Source organism: Balaenoptera physalus, assembly GCF_965194825.1.
Source record: "Balaenoptera physalus genome assembly, chromosome: 3".
In the NCBI taxonomy this organism is placed as follows: domain Eukaryota; kingdom Metazoa; phylum Chordata; class Mammalia; order Artiodactyla; family Balaenopteridae; genus Balaenoptera; species Balaenoptera physalus.
This window is the reverse complement of record NC_138890.1, coordinates 28,195,754-28,212,551: the sequence shown is the minus strand read 5'-3', so window position 1 is coordinate 28,212,551 and position 16,798 is coordinate 28,195,754. Positions and strand designations below refer to the sequence as shown.

Here is a 16,798-nt window from a genome sequence, read left to right as displayed (position 1 = left end):
AAGACAGACAAATCAACAGGCATGACTGCATTACCTCTCTGATTGGATGTTAGCTTTTCCCAGCCTAATTTCACTATCGGTAAATGGGTACAGTGTGCATTAATGTTATAAACAGAATCATCCAATGCCTATCTGCTGCCTACACCACCACCACATTGCTGCCCTCTCCTTATTTTTAAGTTACACTATATTATTTTAAATATAAAACTTATAGCATTAAAAAAGATAAAAACTCCAAATGGTCACCAGCAGATTTTACCACGTGTTCTATCGATTTAACCAGAGCACGCTCAGCTATACCATTGGTGTCAGGCTAGGTCCTCTAAAACGAGGTTGACATTGTTTTATTTTAAAACTCTCCTCCATTACATTGTCCTTGATGTCTGTGGGAGAAACTATGTCCTGAGAGAGTGACTATATCTTCAGACAGAGAAGGCTTCCTCGCCAGAAGCTGCCTGCTTACAAAATCTATTTAGTACTGACTTTTTAAGCATCAGGGAAGGAAATTGAGGTATTCAGAGGAGTGTAATCTGGTTTTGGTCTGCTGTACCTAAACACAATTTCTTTTCTATAACCCTTTAGGGTAATGATCCAGGGCAAACGAACCTGCGTACAAGGGAATGGAACAAATAAGCACTGACTATCTCTACTTATCAAGGACGGCGCCAGGCAACTTATGTGGGCTGTCTCCTTCATATACACCGTTCCCTAAGAGTTCCTTCTTTCCTCTTCTATCGATGAGGAAACTGAGGCTCAGTGTGTTGAAGCAACTTGCCTGAGTCCCACAGCTGGTAGGAGGCAGAGCCCGCCTTAGAACCTGGATCTCCCTTGCTCCAAAGCCCATGCTTTTCTATTCTTTCATCCTCCCCAGTTAGCAGGATAAAATAATTAGTAAACATCTGAAATTGTGCTCATTGGGATTTTGCATAAAATGGTTAGAATAGCTAACACATCTTCAGTCCATTTTATTATTTCCCCATTATTTCCTCTAACTTTCCCACTGGCCCTTTGAGATATGTTCTATTATTGTCCCCATTTTACAGATGAGGAAGCTGAGGCTCAGGGAACTCAGATAACTTGTCCACAGACTCACAGCTAGTGAATGGAAGAATTTAGTCTCAAGTTGTCTGACCTCAGAGCCTGCATTTTACTCACTAAGCTCTCCTCTCTGCCTGCTCAGATCTTTAATAATATCTTTTAAAAGAATGAGCCCATGCAGTTCATGTAACTCGTTCCTTCACTTTATAGACTTGGAAACTGAGGGTGGTCTATGACTCATCCCGGGCACAGAGCTCACAGAAGTAGAGATGGAATTGGTACTCATTATACAGTTATGCCAGGGACGGTCACTATCAGAGTCACCTAATCAGGGCAGCCCAGACCTTCCCCAGATGCTTTCCCCATCACTCCCCACGTTCACCCTTCGTGTTCCATGGGCAGGCCCCATAGCTTCTCTGGGGCACACATTCAAGCACATCAGAGGGGGATTTTACTGCAGGCCAAGTTGTTTAAGTTTTCAAATAACTGAAGAAATATCCCACACCTCTACCTCACCAATGTGAGTGTTTAGAATCGTTCTTCTGCACTAACTAGCAGTTGCTTCTCACACTACCTCCTTCTCCTGGCTCTCAAACATCCAGATGCCAGCTGAGCTCAGCCTTAAGATTAAAAAGGATCTTCCCAGTTAAAAGTGCCTTCCTCATCTCTTTTCTTCTACTGCTCTGACTAAATCCCCTCCTTCCAGCATCTTCATAGCCACAGCCTAGGAGAAGCTCCCATCTCATAGTGGAATCATAGCCGTCATCTCCTAACTGGGTTCCATGCCTCCAGCTGAGCCCTCCCCTGAATCATCTTTTACATGCCCCGGGAAGAGTCAAGATGCAGGTTTTCCCTAGTGTTCTCCCTGGTGAACTCACTTCACCAACACTCTCAGACTCCTTAGAACGGCTCAAAGCATCCTTCACAATTGTGACCAGTCACTGTGGTCTTTTTACTTTTTACTTCCCCAGGTATACGCCACAGCTGCTCTGACCTACTTGCAGTTCCAGTAAATGCACTGGTGCCATGCCTTCGCAATATAGTCCCCATTTCTAGAATGTACTTTAACCATTTTTCATCTGATCACACCTAATGCATTTCAAAGATCCAAGTTAAGTTCCCTTCTTCCCCAAAGTCTTTCCTAATGCCATTTCTTGATTTTAAAACTCTGTGTGGACCAAACTTACCATGTCTGCAGGCTGACTCTGGCCCACCAGCCACCAATTCTCACTCCTGTATGTTAAGGTCTCTCCTTTACATGGAACTATGGTCTTTTTCTAGAGCATCACATTTCTGTAGTTACAGAAATGTTCTACATCTGTACTCTCCAATATAGTAGTCACCACTATATCTGGCTTTTGAGGCCTTGAAATGTGGCTAGTGCCTCTGAGGAACTGAATTTTTAATCTAATTTAGATTTAAATAGCCACTTGCGGCTAGAAAAAACTCTAAAGAAGAACAAGGATTCTTCAACAATAGTTGCCCCTGGAGCTAGGCGGCACCAAAGGCAAATCCTTATTCCTTTCTTTTTCTTCACCCTTCCCGGTGAGGGAAACCGGAGAGTCATATTTTCCTTATTTGAGCTACTCTGGCAGTCTACCTACACATGCGACTTTTCAACCTCTTACTTCATTGACCTACTTCCCTTTTATCATTGTGAGCTCTGAGACTTTTAGAGCGAGAGAAAGGACCTCAGAGGACGTCTAGAGTAGAGATCTCAAACTGGTGGCCCCCAGACTAAATGTAGCCCAGAGATATGTTCACTTTGGCATTTACAATATTTGAAAATATTTGAGCAACATTTAAAAATTGAGATACATTGCATAAAACGGATATTTCTTGCTACTTTTGTTAAGTTCAAAGACTGGGCATCACTGGGTCCAGGTTGACTGGAGCTGAGTAGCTGCTGCTCCCTTTGGATGGAGACTATGATTCCAATTTGCCACAGTCTCCACCACTCCCTGTTGTCCACCAACAATGAGGCTTTGTGCTGATTACCACTTTTATCATCATAATCGTGCTATTATTTTTCTTACAGTGGAGAAATAGTTCTCCATATCCATGCTCTATTCAAAGGTGGAAAAATGATAGGGCTTTGTATTTTTCAACCTGACCCGTTTCACCCATTTCTATCAGCTGTCTGGCTCCCATAAGCATTTGCGTGTAGGGTTCCTACTAGAGGGACAGAAAACACATGGTACAATAGGCACACTGCAACTTCCCGTTTTAGCACCCATGTCATACATAAGAAATGGCCCCCCTTTCCTCAGAATTCTTCTCAACACGATGCCCGTGACAGCCATTCCAAGCAGTCAGTACTGACAGACAAAAGGAAGTTCATTGCCATCCTTCATCGGGTCCAACTCTCTCATTTTACTGAGGTCCAGAAAACTTAAGCAATGACTGAGTTGGTGATGACACCATGATGAAATCTCAGATCTTTGATTCCAGTACTATTTTCAAAGGCCAACCCACCCCACTGGGAAGAGAGGAAATGAAAACGTGGTCCAGAGTCAGGCTTATCTTTGGCAAGAGCAGCCAATACATCAGCTGGGCTAGATCTGTTATTTCTTTTTCTCAAGTCATCTTGTAACTTCTCTTCACTATACCCTGTCCTTGCCTTCACCCTTCCTCCTCATTTTCCTGTTTCAAACCAACAGTGATAGATAACTGACTCAGCTCCCCCTGGACTACTCCCCATTCTACCCAAGGAATGAGGGGGTATACTTACGGCACCCGGAGCTTAGGGAACTTCTGGATGTCATTCTCTGCCAGGTTCTGAAATGAAGACAGCAGTAGGTTACAACCCACAGGAAAGGGTTCTGTGCCTGGTGAGTAGAGTATGGTATGAAACAATAGGGAACAGTGGGGACTGCAGCAAACTGCAGAGTACACCCCACTCACCCATCCAAAGCGGGCAGCTTCTAGATGGTGCATAAAAGCCTGTGGGCCTGGTGTTGCCAGATCTTTTTCAAAGGGAATCCTGAAACCTGCATCTTATATGAAATGTCCTGAGTTCTAAATATGGACAAATAATTTTAACTGAAGCAAACAGCAAACACTATGAGAGCCAAATCTGTGGGACCACACAGGACTTGTTTTGTGGGCTGAACTTGGCCATGTCATGACATCTTTCTTAGACTCTCAGCCCAGACTTCAGGGCGCCTCTCAGCAGCCGTATGGAGCAGCTATGAGAAGCCAGCCTGGAGAAGGAATCTGTGCCCTTACAACACCATCACACCCCAACTGCCTCTTTCACCAGCGTTATTAGTAGAATTCTCCAGATGTAAGGATGCAATAAAGAGGCTGTCCAGAGGGAACCAAGAGGGGAAAGGGGAAAGAAACTCATATTTGTGAAGAACTGACTTTGGGCCTCTCCTTACAGCATCTTGGTTAATCCTCACATCAACCCTGTGATGTAGAAACTACCAGCATCGTTCCCATTTTAGTGAGAAAGCTGTGGCCCGGGAATGTAAGGGGATTCCAGCTTGTAGGTGATGGAGCTGGCGCTGGGACCCTGCTCTATGGCCTCCATTGTCTATTTTCTTCCTGCAAGCTTCACTCTTATCATGTCCAAGCCCTTTGTGGGTCCCAGTGGCCTGTGCTGGGGGCAGGTGGTGAGAGAAGAAGGCACCTGAAAGGGAGGAGGAAGAAAAGAGGGTGGGCACACTCTCCATAGAACCAATGCCGAGGCAAAGAAGGGGCCTCCTTAACATTCTAATTGAGGCCAGAAGCCCAGTGGTTAGAGCGGGAGCTCTGGAGTCAGACAGGCTGGTTTGGAATCTTGGTTCCTTCACTTAGCAGCTCTCTGATTTGGGAAAGATGCTTAGTCTCTCTAAGCCTCAGTTTCCTTATCTGTATAATGGGAACCATAATAATATTAATAGCCCCGTTTCAGGGGTTGTGAGGATTGAATAAGATGACATATGTCCTGTGCTTGGCTCAGTGCCTGACATACCTTTTGTGAGTGATAAATGGGGGTTAGGTGAGTAATTTCTGTCCCGGGGGAGGGAGCAGCTGGGGTCTGGCTGGCTCTTGGATGTTAGTGTCTTTCTTTCTACTTCCGCTCTGGGCTGGGAGCTGCCTGGCAGGTTGTTGGATGCCTTCTGAGATGAGCTGGGCAAGCTTCTTTTTAAGCACAGGGGCTGGGGCATCTTAGCAATGTGCTTATGGCCTCATCTGGTCCAGCTCTTAGGAGCAGTGTCTGACCCAGCTCCCATATCAGACCCTGTGGCAGGGTTGGGGAGGGAGTTTGCCAAGAGTCCTGAGACAATCAGGCTCTTGGTCAAAATTCTTCTTTTTTTTTTTTTTTTCTGCATCACTGAGCCATGGCATCCCCTCCCTCCAGAGCTACCTCCTTCTCAGGGAGGATACCAAGACTCTTGTTCAGAGTGTGGCATGATGAGTGGAGGGCTTCCTGGGAGTTGCCAGAGGGATGAATGCTGAGAACTGGGCAGTTTCTGTTCTGCTGAGTCAAGGACATAAGCTGAGGGAATTTCAGGAAGCATGTGAAGGAGAAGGTGAGCATGTGAGCATGGCTGGAGACATAGAGGCAGAGGATATTAGGAAAGAGAAAGGCCTTTAGAACAGGTAAAAGAATTGGGAGGAAAGATGGAAGACGGTAAACACAATTTTTGGAGGATTTTGCTATGTGATGTAACCCCCTCCTCCACCTCCTTCAAAGACCTTTAGCAAAGTCTGGAAACTCTGGGTTACTTGTACAATGACTTGGAGTTTTAGACTTGTGGCTTTGCAGGAGTATGCTTATATGCTGAGTGTGTCCTCAAGAGGGACACGAGAGAAAGGAAAGCTGAGAATTGCACCCCACCTGGAGAGGCAATGTGGCAGGTGCTGCTGCTTGCCTACCCAATATCCACTCTCTTTCTCCCTTACTGATGGGACCTGGATTTTGTTCAGGGCAGTAAATGTGCCCAGTTCAAAATATTTAACACCCTAGACTCCCTTGCATATGGCTGAGGTCACCGGACTCCATTGCAGCCAGTGAGATATAACCTGAAGTCTAACTGGATAAAGCTTTTGGGAAAGTTTCCCTGAAAATAAGGGGGAATGTATTCCCCATGCATTTCTGCATTTTTAATTCTTTGCCCTTCCCCGTTTCCTCCTGCCTGGAATGCAGATGTGATGCCTGGAGATGGAGTAGCCATCTTGTAACCATTAGGACAGAAGCCACCAATGGTCTCCATTGGCTGGGTGGGGCCTGAGTTCTTGATGACTTCCTTTAGCAGCTCACCAGCCTCGAGTGCCTAACTCTAGATTTCTTATCACTTGAGAAAGATAAGCCTCTATTTGGTTAAGCCACTGTGGTTCAGTTTCTGTTTCATGCAGCCGCATACCTTTCTAACTGACACAGCTTCCAAGCACATGGCCTCCTCTTCTTCAACCTTCTGGAAGCGCAGCACCCCTATTCCCTCACCAGACTTCTCAATGGAAAACAAATTGGCAGCAAAACAGATTCAAAGGACCTGCTAGATCCTACACTGAAGAAAAGAGGAAGGAAGGAAGGAAAGGAGGAAGGAAGGAAGGGAGGGAGGGAGGAAGGGAGGAAGAGAGGAAGGGAGGAAGGGAGGGATGAGGGGAGGGAGGGAAGGAGGGAATCAAAGAAAGAAAAGAGGAAGGGAGGGATAGAGGGAAAAAGACTGGGGTCTTCCACTTCTGCTTCTAATAGCAGAATGGTCCTGGATATTATAAAGCTGGAAAGGGTGAGATATAACCTGAAGTCTAACATTTCATATAGATGAGATAATACAGCTCAGATCAGAGCCCAAGTTGTACCCAGAGCACCTGGGGCGGAGAGTGGTCTCAGCAGAAGCTGCCGGGTCAGGCCTGGGTTCTGCTCCCCGCTCTCCTGGCTCCTCGAGCCCCTCTTTCCACTTCTTCCTCTTCACACAGTGATTAGAGCATGCAGCATATTCTCTGAGGGCCTGACAGGTCCCAGATATTGGGGCAGAGGAGGCAAAGCTCCTCAACCAAGGCAACAACCCTGTCCTAATAGGCCTGAAGCTCACAATGGGAGCTTTGGGGGGACTCCCAGAGCTGGGAGGGACTGTCACCCGCTACCACCCAGTCCAATGTGCTCTGTTAACAGAGGAGGGAACAAGGAGAAGCTCAAGGAGGGCAAGTGCTTATTCAAGGTGACCCAGGGCATCAGGACCACAACTGGGACCATCCTCAAGAAAGATGTCTTACTCTCTTTCGACTCAGCCCCGAGAAGCCTCTGTTCTCAGTGCTAAAGGCGTCAGAAGGAAATACTCAGATTTGGCAGTAATTTGCAAGAAGAAGAACAATAAAACCCCCAGAACTCTATTGGCTCAGAGCTCAGTATAAACAAATAGCATTGTTAAAAACTTATGCATGGTTATATTAAATTAAATGTGTGTTTTAGTCCAATTACTAGGTGTGTGACTTAGAATAAGTCACATCACACCTCTGTACATGTTTCTTCAATTGCAACTGAGGTGGTTGGAGCCTTCCTGAAGATAACTTTCTGCTATAAAACAAGCTTCTGGAAGGCAGAAAACACATCTTAATCATTTCTATATTCCCAGCACATGGCATGGTCTGGTATGTAAAAGGAGCTCAGGAACATGCTTGTCAAGTGAATGGCAGGGTGAATGACTGAATGATTTAGGTGGGACAGTGCATAAACATGTCTTACATGGCACATGAAAACAAAACTCAGACCAAAAGGGGCACAGGTTTGGTCTCGGCATGAGACTTAGGAACTGACCAGAAAGGAACAGATGACTATGGGTGGTAGTGAGCTCACTATCACTGAAGGAATTCAAGAAGCTCTTGGTGGCAGAGATGCAATACAGGAAATGGATTGGTGTGCTGGGTGGAGAACTAGAACATGCGCCCTCTCTGGCCCCTTGCAACCCTGAAGTCTCGTGGTTCAGTTCCCTCACTGCTGCTGACTAGGTCTTACAAAGAAACACATCTTAACTTGTCCCCCGACTCCAAATCCAATTTGGGAACATCTACCCCATGAGACCTTTGAAGTCTTTTTCCTACTTCTTTTTTAAATGATGAAGAAACATGACCAGAAGGGATAGACTGGTGCAGTCAGGGTCTCTCTTACCCATTGGCAAAGGTGTCATTTTAGGGGAAATGCTCAGACCACCTCCCCAGCCACTACCCAGTGCCTCTAACTCCACCAATTAGAGCTGCATCCCTTTCTACGTAATGGCTTAGTCCTTAATATACAGCTGCATGTTAGTCTTACACTTGAAGCTTTTCGCAGTATAATGGAGTGGAGAAAGCCATACCACATGTGTGTTTAATTGGCACAAAACCAACTATGTGAGTTTAGTAGAGAAAGAGGGACGTATTGAAATAAGGAGGGTGATTCTACCCTTTATTCTAGTCAGTGAGTATGTACTCCAGCGTGAGAAGTAGAAAAAGAGAATCTTCTATTCTCCCATATGATCTTTTTTCCCCTTGGCCTTCTCAAAGTATGAGTGGTATTTGAATAGATTTTCAAGAGGTGTGTGTGTGTTCCTCCTTATACCTTGACTTTAGAATGTACCTTGGTATGAGTGAAAAATCTGGGAGGTATCCTAAATAAGAGGATCCTGAGAGGTGATGAGAGAGGCGTTCATACAAAACTGAAGAAGGCCACGGGCTGTGTGGCAATCCTGAAGACAGGCATTGCCCCTGGGCATCCCCAGCGACAGGGTAGCCCAGTTGGCCCTGCAGCCATTGATTAAAGTGCAGGACAGCTTTGGTCTCAATGTGTCGGACTAGCCAGCGCTCACCAAAAACCGCGGCCCGTCGATGTGATGTTTCTTCACAGCCTTTTCACAGTCCTTGTAGTTCAGCTGAAAAAGAGGACGGGAGGTGCTGTCAGTGCGGGCAGGCTATGCCATTGGTCCCCATCCCTCGCCTGCCCCAGAAGCTTAGCAATTTGTGGTCCTTGTGGCTAGCCAGGCGCCACTCTCCCCTCCCCTGTCTAACAGAGGGGCCCCGTCCCTACCTCAGCCCTGCTTTCACTAACTAACCCCTTGGGACTCTCTGAAATGGAGAAATTGCCTGTCTAAGGCCTTGGGGCCAACCCCTAAGGGCTGGGGCACAGAAGGAGCGCCTTCAGAGCTTCAAAGGGCTGGCCATACGCTCCTCTGGCAAGCAGAAAAGAGCTGAAAGAAGAAAATAAATAGCATCCGTCATCTTGCTGCCCAAAGACAACCTCGGTGAAAATGGCGGTGTCTTTCTTTCAGTGGTTTTTCCTAAGCATCTTTCTAAACATAATCGAGGTTATCATTCGTATTCAATCTTGCTACCTTGACTTTTCCTCCTGAAAAATACAGGCACTGCCTCATGTTACTGCAAACGGATTTTGAACATTATTTGAGTTTGTTCCCTCTTGCTGAACATTTAAGTTGTTTCCCAAACTGCTGCTCCAATAATGATAATACAAACTTCTAGCAACTACTGAACACTTGCTATATGGCAGGCACTGTTCTAAGTACTTAAACCAATTTTAAGTCATTTAGGCCTCACATTTTTCAAATGGAGAGTCAAAGGCACAAAGAGTCAAGTAACTTGTACAAGGTTCCATGGGTAGGCAGGTGACAGAGGTGATAACCGGGCTTCAGAGCAAGGAATGGTCTCCTTTTAGTTAATAACAGTATAACTTACATACAGTAAGTGAACAGATTTAAGTGCAGCTTAACATACCAGATCAAAAAACATCATGGATATTCTTTTACATACAGCTTTTTCTTCTATTTTATATAGTTGAAGTTAGAGTCTCAAAATAGAATTATAGAATCAAGAGGAATGATCATTTTTAGGGCCTGGTTGCTTTCCTAGAGTCACATCAACTGACAATTGAAGCAGGTGTCTGTTTCACCTCACCCTCAAGAACATAAGCATTTGTATTTGAAATATCTCTAAATTTGATGTTTCTAGATAGAGTATTTAAGGTAAAATATTTGTCCTTGAGAATTCTAGCTTCTCCTCTCAAGTACGGGTCTCACAGTTTGTGGCAGCCTTCTTTTGGGGCAAACTTAAAATTAGGACCTTTTCTTATGGCCAACAAATCTAAAGAGTGAGAGCAATTGTTGTAACCTCATGGCCTGACAGGGTAGGATGAATATTAGAAAGCTCGGAAAAAGCGATTTAGCAGTCATATAGAAAGCAAGCAGTCTCTGCAGGGCCCCAAACGCCCCTTTTATGCATATGCTGTGCGGTGGCATGGTTCTTGGAATTTTCGACTGCCTTTAATTCATCATTTTAACTGTCCTCATTACCAGCTGAATCTCTGATTTTGCAGAGTGCTGACTTGGACTCTAGATAGACAGACAGTCCTGCAGACTGGGGCCCGCCTGGGAGTTTGATTCTGAGCCAGTAATGTCTAGGCCAGAGGATGAGACTCTGTTCTTTTAGCATATACTTAGACGATTCTTATGAGTGCCCAGCTTTGGTTGGCGCTGGTCTAGAGCAGGTACCTGGTGCTGCAGATGGGACCACTGAGGCCCAGAGAGGGGAAGGGACTGGCCTAAGGTCACACAGTGAGTTGGGGACACAGCTAGGATTAGAATTTATGGCTCTGAGCCAGAGTCTTCTCCACTGCATGGCCCAGGGATGCCTTCCTGCCAAGTTAAAAGGAATTGGAGGAGTTAAAGAAATAGAAAACATGACCTCAGTCCTCAGGGTCTTACGTTCCAGACAGAGGATGAGCTGCATGTATTTGAGACAGTAAGACACCAAGGCCCACTGCTCTGCATGGAGTTCCCGGCAAGGGCCCAGTGAATAGAGCAGGAGAAAGGGAAGACTGAACATGAATTGGCCCCCTGTCTCTGCTGGAGGCCTCACACACGTATTTCCTTTATTTCTCCCAACAACCCCATGAGGTTAGTCACTGTTACTATCTCTGGCTTACTGACGAGGAAGCCGAGGCACAGAGGTGAAGTAAAAACAGGAGGGTCACCAAGCTAGCAGGTGGCAGAGCCAGGATTCAAACCAAGGTGCGTCTGACTCCAGAACTGGCTGGGGAGGTGCCTCCAAGGGGGACCTGGCCCCAGTGCTTCATTAGAAATTACACCTGCTAATAGGACTTTTGCTGGCTAAGATCCATCCCCGAATGACTCCGCGGTCAGTTGTCTTTGCGTTTTCTCTCTGGGGGAACTGAGATGCTCAGGTTTGAGGGGTGTCTACCTGGGTCTGTGGGTTCCTGGATCACAGGTGCCCCTCAGTCTCCTCGTTCCTGCCTTCAGTCCCTTCATGCTGGGAGGGGAAAGCTGTCCAGGTTCTGTGGACTTGACCTGGAGTCTGGGGTCGCCAAGAAGAAAATTCTCCCTTCCTCCAGCTCAGGCAGAGGGCCGTCCTCCTGAATCAACCCTGACCTGCAGTCCAGCTCTCTCTACTAAGGGGAACTTTACCCTTGGATTCTGCAGCTGCTGTACTATTTGTGTAATTCTCCTTCCCACATTGGAGATGGGGCCTATCTGTGCCTCTCAGCCCATCCCCAGGTATGCCTTGCTAATTCTCAATTCTTTTCTCCTTTCTTTATTGAGGTAATATGCCGCTTTATAGCGTCTTAGCAAATTTCACTTGTGGCCCTAATTTATTTGGTCTACATTTAAGAAAAGTATTTAGAAACCTCTTTCAAAAGTCAGTTACCTCAATGATCTTTGCACCCACGGTGCTGAAACCTAAGTTTATTATGACCTTTTCATGAGGGAAAAATAACAGAAACGAGATGCACAAAAAGCAGCAAATAACTGGATCTGTGGGCTGTGCCTCTATCTTGCCACACCCAATTCAACATTTTCACATTTTTCTTAGGGAAGAACAGTTGTGACAGGAAATACCTTGGTACCATATGGACCCCAAGTTAGACTATGTGACCCTGGGAGCCTACTCCATGCCAGGAAAAACAAGAAGTTGACTTAGATAACCTCTAAGGTCTTGACCTAAATCTTATGTTTGTGGTAATCTGGAGTAACAACTGAATCTGATGCCAGCCTCCAGAGGTGGGAGTGTTAGAAGCTCAATTGTCCCTCACGAGACATCGTATCCCTTGGACAGGGATAGAGGGTCCCTGAGTCATGTGACTTGGGATCTGCCCAAGCAGACATGTGACCTGTGGTCCCACCAGCAGATGACCAAACACAGGGATCCTTGAGCACCTTCAAGGCTGGAGGGCAGGACAGCAACACTCAACTCTGCCACAGCTTGGCCCCTGACCCTTCCTGGCCAACCTTCTCCTCTTCAGGGGCCTCAGTTTCCCCAGCTATAGTCTGAGGCTCATGTCAGTTTCCCAGCCTGCCTCATAAAGCTCCAATGACACTCTGTCCAGGTAAGGGCTTGAACAGCCCTCTTTCAAGGTCATGAGCAATGACTTGCCCTGATGCCATCTCCAGCATCATTCATCACAGCCTCTAGCCTTTCCTTTCTTCTCTCCTACCCCCAGGACTCCATGTCTCCCCTTTCTAACAAGTAGCCTTGATCTCACTAGTTGTTACAGCAGTTCTGAGCCTCAGAGCAAGGACTTTGAAACCAGACAGGTGTGACTAGAATCTCACCTCTGTCACATGTAGTCCCTGGGGCTTTGGGCCGGTTAGCCTCCTTGAGCTTATTTTGCAGCTGAGCCGGGAGGACAGCAATCTTGGAGAGGGTTAGATGGGACTGTGCCTGAAGAGCACAAACTCGACCCCTGGCACATAGTAGATACTTGTCCCTCTGAGGGCCTCCCATCTCCCCAGAACGCATTGCTGGAGCACTCAGTGGCGCTCACTCAACTGGCGAGGTTGCCCGGGATTGGAAGTTCCACTGCTATCTTTCACGCCTCTCATGTTCTGCCCGGACTCCATCTTCAAGCCTCTGCCCAGCCCTACCACCCACAAAACAGCAAGGCTCACCTTCTTGAAATAGTCTGCAAGGGTGTCAGGGTCCCAGGCCAGGACCTCGGAGCGAAAGGGCACGTTCCTGAATGCCATGGTTGCTCTCCTGGGACGCAGCTCACCGACTGAGCATGGGTGTTGCACCCATGGACAGAGAACCCCAAATCCAGAGCGTGGAGGTGTCTTCGGCTCTTCCAACTCCCAGGTACCCTCTGGAAAAGCTCTGCTGGAGCCGATGTCCTTTCTGCTATAGCCAGATCCCAGAAAGCAACGGCTTCCTCTGAGAACAAATATGGTCTCTTCTCAGAAAACGACTCAGCAAGTTTCCTTTACCACTTCCTCTGCTGGGCTCTAAATAAGTAAACAAGGAAGCCCAGCTCTGGGGGCTTGAGAGGCAGAGAGAGCTACAGGCTGGTAATTCCCCACTGGCCCCATCCACCCCAGCCCAGTGGGAGGGGCAATGAAGAGAACTTAGACTCCAGTGGGAGTCCAAATAGGTTTCCATTAAAATCCCTGGCATCCATATGTCTAAACCACATTCCTTCTTGGCTGGGTCTTTGCAGATGAAAATCTAATTTGACGGTTGACCTAAAATATAGACCATCTCCCACATCAGTGAAGGGGAAGGAGCATGACCTTTTAATGCTTTCCAACCACCCCTCAGTTTCTCTCAAATGGATACACTTGAGCTTCTTTCGCTGCCTCCTTATAGTTATTACAAGAGGATCCTCTGTGAGCCAGTGAGTTGGGCACCCAGGACTGAGAAAGGGAATCCACTGGGCAGAGCCGGGCTTAATTTCTGCTCTGACTCTTTCCATGCTGGGCAACCTCAGGCAAGGGCTGAAACTCTAGGAAGCTCAGTTTCCATATCTGAAATACAGGAACAGAAGAATTGCTTCATATGCACATAAAACTTAGCTGCATTTAACTAGACAAACTTAAGGGAAAAAAGTTAAAAGAAAAAAATACCGATTGCTATTGATGCTGCCATATATTCTAGTCACTGTTTTGTTCCCACCGTATATTCTACTTACTATTTATTCCTCCACATAGTCTATCTAAAGAGCATATCCCTGGAGACAGGAGATGGGAATCTGGGTTCTCTCAGTCGGTTTCTTAGACCCTGTGCGCTTCCTATATCTGAGCATCTCCTTGACTGAGGGTGAGTCCAGTGTCAAAAGCGAACTCATTTGTACAACTTCACAGCCTCCAAACACAAGTTCGCTGCTCATCTAGTGCTGCATGCACAGGCACACACAGATGACCGTCTATCCCAATGCTTAAAGAAAGAACAAAGCTCTGTTGCACTTACCGAGTGATGTTAGGTTGGCCCCTGAGGTGATGTCTTCCTGAAGTTTTTTCAAGGATAGCTTTGGCCATGCAGTTTCCTTCTTAGACACAATCTAAGGACCCTCACTGTAACGTACCAGCCTCGCAAGGTCGTTGTGTAAATGAGATCTGCACATTGTCTCGGGCCAAGCACCTTTATGGAAGTGGTTCATGAACCTGAGCTGATGTCATCCTCACCTCAGAGGGTGCCAGGGGCATCGACTGAGGCAACCTAGCACTCCTCACAGGGCTGGTACCTAAGAGCTCTGAGCAACTGACTGTGCTCTAGAGAGCATGGCCTGCTGTTCAAAACTCCGCCGCTTGTGGGAGAGGTCACTTCACTTTTCAAATCCCCAGAAGAGCAGCAAATGATAAAAAACCATTTGAAAAGACAGGAAGAGAGAATAATCGCCTCCAAGTAAGGCAATCAAAGAAAATATCATGGAATTAGCTGGGATTTAAGCAGGACCTTGGAAGATGTAGCCGAGGGAGGGCATTCTGAACCTGTGTGTGGTATATGGTGTGTGTGTGTGTGTGTTGGGTTGTACTTCGTGAGCAAAAAAACACACCACACCTGTGGAAAGGAACATTCAAGATCATCCTTCGAAGGAGAAGCAATTTCTTTTAATGATGTTCACCCACACTCACAAGAATGCAAATCTATAGAAAAGCAGAAGTTGGAATTAAGGTATAGCTAAATATGCGGCTCTTTTGGAAGAATCATCCAATAAACGTGGCCAAGATGGACAATCTGTAGAGCCCATTTGGAAGAGAGACACAGCAGTTAAGAAACCTGGATGACAGTGAATCCTTCACACGTGCCAAGGAGTGCGCTAAGGACTCTGCAGTAATTGACATTTAATTGTTGGCACTATTACCACTCCTACTTTGCAGAAGAGAAAACTGAGGCTCAGCGAGGTGAAGCCCCTCGCCCCCCTTGCACCCAGCAAGTAGGTTGTGCGGCCAGGTCTTGTCTGGAACTCTGAGCCTAGAGCCCCTGTCCTTCACCTCTCTGCCACCTCGGGGCTCTGAGATGTTACGTAAATTGCACAAGGTGGAGCAGGGGTTCAAACCCAGCTCCGTCTCCAGTCTGTGTAACTTCCTCTCTATCAGTCTGTCTTCCGCAAAGAGCAGGTGAGGTTGGCAATTAGGAGCAGTTAAGAAGAGGATACAGCACTTTCCACAAGGCAGGACTTTGGTGCGTGCACCGCCCCCCAACAGGGTCACAGACCCCTTCCCCAGAAAGGACAGCTGAGCCGGGAGACCAGATGGCACAAGGGGAAGCGGCTTGCTTCAGCTTGGAGCCTTTACGCTTCCTCAGTCCTCGGTAATTTCCCAACACTCACGAGTTTCACATCTCCTGTCGCCGGCTGGAGGGTTCCAGAAATTCCAGGGGCAGGGCTAGTTGACCCCCAAGAGAGGCTCAGGACACCAGGGTGACCCTCGACAGGCTGGCTCACTTGGCCCAGCCTCAGTCTCCACACCTGTAAAATGGGCGGTCATGAGAGCAGCCTCGGGGAACGGCCCACAGCAGAGGGTATGCCATGGCGAGGAAGGCTGGGGCCAACTCACAACGATCCTCCAAAGAGCATGGGCCTTGGCTTCAAGCACGAAGCAGAGCAGAGAGCGGGGAGCAGGTAAGGCACAGTGATGTAGAGCCATGGCCTCAGGGGCGGATACCTTCTCCCATCTCTGTCTCCCCCAGGCAGGTGGGGAAACCCAGAACTCATGAAGAAACAAATTAAAAGGTTTAGTGGAGGTCTTCTCAGGCTTTGTAATCTCTGTCTGCAGGTTAGGAAGGGGGCAGTCTGTGCACACTAAGAACAATGTCATATCAGTACACGGGGACAGGGGCTCGTGGCGTAGACAATCTTAAATATGCATCCAACAGAGCCTGTGGATAAGAGAGCAAATCTTGCAGGGAGTAACATGTCAGATTTTTAGATCTTAGAGACAAAAAATGGATATGGGAACAGCACACTGCACCCCAGAGTTGGGGGGAGGATCTCCCAATATCCCCCCTGCCGCACCCCACACCGTCCAGACTTGAAGCTGTCTCTTTTTCCTGCTAACCTGCAGAAGAATTAGATGAGGAGATAACTGCTTTTCTTCACAACTAATCGTAGAGGTGAGAAAAATATGCAATTTATTAGAAGAGTCTTGTGGGTTGCAGCCTCTGGGGGCAGGGGAAGGAGTTGTCACTTAGAGACCGGGAGAGATGGCAAGTAGGGACTTCGGAGGAGAGAATGTATTGACCTTCTTAGGAGAGCTAAAGGTGGAAGGGAGGATGTGCTTATTTTGATGTGATTTGGACAGAGGGTGTTGCCTGGGGGAGAGAGACAAAGGTGGTGGCATGTGGCTCAGAGAAGGTGACGTCTAGGGACCCCGCGAACCATGGAGAGAATGCCCTCATGTGGGTTCACTCCAGTCTCACCTCCACCAAACTTGTATCACCTGAGGCCGAGGTGAATCGCTACTGGAACTTTCCTTAGGGCCTCTGTGGGTTTGTCTATAGTGGGGACAAGAGCTGCAGCTGTCACCTTCGCAGGGAGGGGACCATTTTCCCC

General features: G+C 47.2%; 1 protein-coding gene across 1 annotated transcript in view; it reads right to left on the bottom strand.

Moving 5' to 3' along the window:
- The window catches only part of LCP2 (lymphocyte cytosolic protein 2), a 50,283-nt gene extending 33,794 nt beyond the window's left edge, over window positions 1-16,489 (bottom strand). Inside the window, exons 1-3 of the mRNA XM_082456641.1 lie at window positions 12,921-16,489; window positions 8,814-8,876; window positions 3,770-3,816 (exon numbers count right to left, since the gene is read on the bottom strand). Of these exons, the coding sequence (XP_082312767.1) occupies window positions 3,770-3,816; window positions 8,814-8,876; window positions 12,921-12,998 (188 nt within the window). The 5' untranslated portion in view covers window positions 12,999-16,489. The remainder of the gene's footprint in view (window positions 1-3,769; window positions 3,817-8,813; window positions 8,877-12,920) is intronic.
- Window positions 16,490-16,798: the final 309 nt, after the last annotated feature.